Here is a 5,000-nt window from a genome sequence, read left to right as displayed (position 1 = left end):
AAATTGACTACATACACACACACCATCAGAGACAAATACATATTGAAGGCACTTTCAAGGCATATTTTTTCCAAACAAACATATTTTCTGGTCTGCCCTTACACCCCTCCAAACTATGAATATTATATCAGTGCTTGTTTAAACGGTATTGGCCTTGCAGTTATGCAAGACTCTTGGGCAAGGGCACTTGTTTCAGGTACACACTGTTTCAGGTACACTCAGTGATGCAAAACACTACACTACACATCAAGTGCACATATTCAACACAGCTTACAACCCCACTAAGTATGTACATTAGAGGCCTCCTGTTATGAGAACAACATACATGTCCCCTCACTGACTAACACTTGGACTGGTGAGACAGACAGAACCTGAGAGACAGACAGGACAAAATGGGTTGGTTCTGTAGGTGCATTTATTTTAAGGCAATGTGCAATCAGATTGGGCTGTAAACAACATAAAAGTTAAATACAAACAAATAAACAACTGACATCAAACAGTAGAATATATATAGTATAAATATGTCATATGAACAATATTACAAAGTGCAGTTTCAACTTAAAGATAAAGAAATGGAAGGTTTAAGCACAACCTTGTCTTTGAGTCTGCTTGCAAATAATGCTAAATATAAATACTGTTTCTAACCCTCGCCGGAAGGGTGTTTAAGACATATTCAAAACAAAAGACGTCAGTCAGACAATAAGATAACATTTAAATAACACCATATTCTCTCTTTTGCTCTCCATCAGCCCTCTGTCTGTTTGTAGATAAAGTGCAGGATCACCGAGCGGAAGGCTGACCGATGACACAGAATAGCCACCAGCTGGCTGCAGGCTAGGCATAAGACACTCAGCAGGATGGACACAACAGGAGCTAAGGGTCCAACGTGTGTGTCTGTGTGTGCACATGGTTGGATATGGATATGTATCTATGCACATGAAGGTGGGTGTGTGTGTGTGCCGTACGTATGTATTTATGTATATATGTTTGCGTGAGTGTGTGTGCAAGACCTATGTCTTCTGTCTGCTTTGACGCCGGTGCTTCCTATTCCTCATCCTCTTGTGTTTGTTTCGTTTCATCTCCTTCTCCCTCTCCTTCTCTTTCTCCTTCTCCTTCTCTCGTTCCGTTGCTTGTTTTTGTGGTGGCACTGGGAGCTTCTCTCTATTCCTCTCTCTTTCCATCTCTCTCTCCTTTGGGGGTGGCGGGGGTTCCTCTCTCTCCCTCTCCTGTGGAGGGGGTACTAGCGAGGGGTGCGGGGTCAGAGGCGGGGTCCAAAAGCCCCCCAGAGGCCCCGGCCAGGGCTGGAGAGGGGTGGAGGTGAAGAAACCAGGGAAGGGGTGAGGGGCAACTTGGTGGGGCAGAGGGGTGAGAGGGGTGAGAGGGGGCAACTGACAGGGAGGCCAGTTGCAGACCTATAACACACACACACACACACACACACACACACACACACACACAGATAAATGTACACACACACACACACACACACACACACACACACACACACACACACACAGAGATAAATGCACATACACATACATAGAGGTATATGTCCACAGACACACACTTGCAAACATACACATCCCATCCAATCTAATTATGAATTATATACAGTATATATAATTTTTCTCTTATTCTGAATGATATGTCAATAAGTGCCCTCACATTGCTCCTCCAACTGATCTGGTCTTGAGATCTGCAGTCCCCATGGGGAATGAAGCCACTGAAGTTAAAGATGGGAGAATCCTGGGGACACACTCCTCTCCTGTGAGGATCACACAGACACACACACTTCATCAAATACTGGCACATGGAACATCCAAACATGAAACTGTTAAATGAGCGCCCTCTAGTGTTACCTACACTTTACTACACTTAATCATGAACATCAAGTGAGCAGGCAGATTATATGCCTCTGCAGCAACAAAAAACTGAGTTATAGAAAGGCAGACAAATAGACAGACAGACATAGGAACTAAACTAAGTTAAAGAAAGGCAGACAAATAGACAGACAGACATAGGAACTAAACTAAGTTATAGAAAGGCAGACAAATAGACAGACAGACATAGGAACTAAACTGACATATAGAAAGGCAGACAAATAGACAGACCGACAGGTGACAGGCAGGTATGAGACCATGATAAGAGATGTGCCTTACCTGACTGCGTTGGGTCCTCTATCCTCAGTGCCTGGAGATCCAAAGCTCCCCCCAGTGTCTTGGCTGCTTCCTGATAGAGAAGGACACCACGGCAAAAAGTGATTTACGCAGCATTTTTATAAGATAGGTTTTCAGAACTGTTTGCACTGAGAAACAACTTTTTAAATTCTAAAATTCTACAATCTAAGGGTCTTTCAGAACTGTGAGAAGTTACACACCTTTTCAGAAGTCATTAACTAATCTGAAAGGGTGCTTTCTGAAAGTCGCACAAATGGTGTGAAAACGGCATGCCAGTAGTGTGCCTCCTGTGGGTAGGGGTGACAGCCTGTAGGTGTTCACGTGAGGAGGTGCTGTGGGTGTTCACGTGAGAAGGTGCTGTGGGTGTTCACGTGAGGAGGTGCTGTGGGTGTTCACGTGAGGAGGTGCTGTGGGTGTTCACGTGAGAAGGTGCTGTGGGTGTTCACGTGAGGAGGTGCTGTGGGTGTTCACGTGAGAAGGTGCTGTGGGTGTTCACGTGAGGTTGTGCTGTGGGTGTTCACATGAGGAGGTGCTGTGGGTGTTCACGTGAGGAGGTGCTGTGGGTGTTCACGTGAGGAGGTGCTGTGGGTGTTCACGTGAGGAGGTGCTGTGGGTGTTCACGTGAGGAGGTGCTGTGGGTGTTCACGTGAGGAGGTGCTGTGGGTGTTCACGTGAGGAGGTGCTGTGGGGGAGCTCACCGGTGCTGAAGCCCAGTTTCAGGGGCCGCCCGTACAGACAGATCCCGTTCAAGAGGCCGATGGCGTAAGGCACAGCCTCCGCGTGTTTGTACAGCACAAACCCAAATGGCCTCCGACGGCCTTCGCGGTCTCGGGCCATGGTCACCCGCCTCACCGGCCCCGCCTAGAGGACAGGAGGGACAACGTGTGTCAATCACCACGTGCACCATGTCACCAAGTCACACAGCTTCCACCACACAGACATACTGAAGTGGGAAAGGTTCATTCATAGACCAATTTCTTTAACAATCAGTCAACTTCATTTTTGAATTAATTAATTTTTGATTAGAAGCAATAAATCAGTTGTTTCATGTTTCGCGGACTCACACAGCAGGGGAGGCTATGATTAATGCCAGGTGCATAGGTTCCATAGCATACCATACCAATAACCAATGAGATTAGTTTAATTTTTTGAAGGGGAAGGTGTATTCTGGATTAGGTATCCCACAACAGCACAGGTGAAAGGCATTTTGATGAAGTCGATGATAATGATGATGATGATGATGAACTAAGGTATGTAGAAAATAAGTATAAAAAAAATGTAATCAAAGAATTGCTCATGCATTTTTTTTTTTTTTTTAAACCGCTCAAAGCCAAACTGTAATGGACACATTGTAAGATATAGTGACATGCACAAGTGTGGCCCCCTCCGGTCTAAGGCCCATGGATTCTGATTGTTGGGACAAGGTTTGCGGAGTCAGAGTATTTATAAAGATTTGACATTTGCATCACCTGGCCTTTCCTAATGGTGATCGTGAACAAGCTAGCTCTCAGCCCTCACAAGCTAATTAAGGTCGAGAAGGTAAGTTATCTGAGAGAGCAAATCTTTTGGGGTGCCCACTGCCCAAACTGTTGTAGGGGTCTCCTTTCCTTTTTTTTCTAAGATTGTACAAAACAAAATTAACTCACTTATCTTGCTTAAAATGTTGAAACAAATGTTTAATCTTTAACTTCCTGCCTTTTGAAGATCAGTTAATCTTCTGCTCACTTAACTATTCACAGCAACAGAACATTTGACCTGGGGTGCCCACATCTTTGCTTGCCACTGTACCTCCAAAAACTAACGATACACTTTAGAACAGGCTGCAATTTTAGCACCTGACACACACTATCTCTCACCTAACCGGTGCAAGTCAAACTAGTCTTCTTTTCGATCTAAGGGCAACCGAATTTGACATCATGCTTATTTTTGTCAAAAGTTAAATGTCATTGTCAGACAGCCACTCATAGGTTAAAGTATTCAACGGAAATGTGACAACTCGAGTTTGAAGATGGAGCTACCTACCTGCAGAAACAGCTCATATAGAATCTCCTCCTTTACGAGAGGGTCTAAATTTCCAACAAAAACAGTCCTGTTGGCATCGGTACCATCACTTGGCATCGCCATGCAGCGTGTCAGAAATCTAAAAATGAAATACTTGTGGCGATATTCTTAGGTTTCGTATACGCTGTTGTCTGGGCAAATGATGCCATTGATTGTCGTAAAAATAACAGGGGCTGTTGCGACGGTGCCGTAGCACTATTGCATCGCCAGAGGGCGCTGATTGATTTTCTTTTTTCGTGAGGTCTTTGTAGGTTTCCAGATTCTCCAAAAGCACCAGTGTTTATATTTTTACAATAACCATACCATAAGTAGCCTCTTGTGTAAAGTGACTTAATTGTCTCCATTTGCTGGAATGGGTGTATGTTGCTTTTCTGAGTCATATTCAGTTGAACATTCATAAGCTAAAAGCGTCCCTCAGTTTGAAGTAACTAGTGTAGGCTACTATTGTACTGGTTAGTGATTAAAATCACTTTACAGGTATAAACTTCTGGTGTATTTTATCTCAAGTAACTGTTCATTAGGTAAAACACTCTGTTCCAAAACAGATGCAAAAAAGATTGACACACAAAGACTCCAATCTGGACATGGGTTTCTTTTCTCAGTTGTCTGGGTAAGGGAGGGGGCTGTTTACAAAACAGTCAGGATTTCTGGAAGTGGGACATTTCTATACATTTAGACTCAAGGTTTTTTTTTTTAGCCCTTTGCGAAAGGCAGAAATGTGGCGGCACAAGACAGAGACTGAGGTTAAAAAAAGAAGAAGCC

The 5,000-nt window shown here is 44.0% G+C and overlaps 1 protein-coding gene across 1 annotated transcript in view; it reads right to left on the bottom strand.

Annotated features, from left to right (window-relative positions):
- The window catches only part of tmprss15 (transmembrane serine protease 15), a gene marked incomplete at both ends in the record, with an annotated part of 18,890 nt that extends 14,589 nt beyond the window's left edge, over positions 1–4,301 (bottom strand). Inside the window, 4 exons of the mRNA XM_080847548.1 lie at positions 1,242–1,348; positions 2,160–2,229; positions 2,876–3,038; positions 4,200–4,301. Coding sequence (XP_080703674.1) covers positions 1,242–1,348; positions 2,160–2,229; positions 2,876–3,038; positions 4,200–4,301 — 442 coding nt within the window. The remainder of the gene's footprint in view (positions 1–1,241; positions 1,349–2,159; positions 2,230–2,875; positions 3,039–4,199) is intronic.
- Positions 4,302–5,000: the final 699 nt, after the last annotated feature.

Source organism: Sprattus sprattus, assembly GCF_963457725.1.
Source record: "Sprattus sprattus genome assembly, chromosome: 11".
Classification (NCBI taxonomy): Eukaryota; Metazoa; Chordata; class Actinopteri; order Clupeiformes; family Clupeidae; genus Sprattus; species Sprattus sprattus.
The sequence above is the reverse complement of the archived record's forward strand: the minus strand, read 5'-3'. Positions and strand labels throughout refer to the sequence as shown.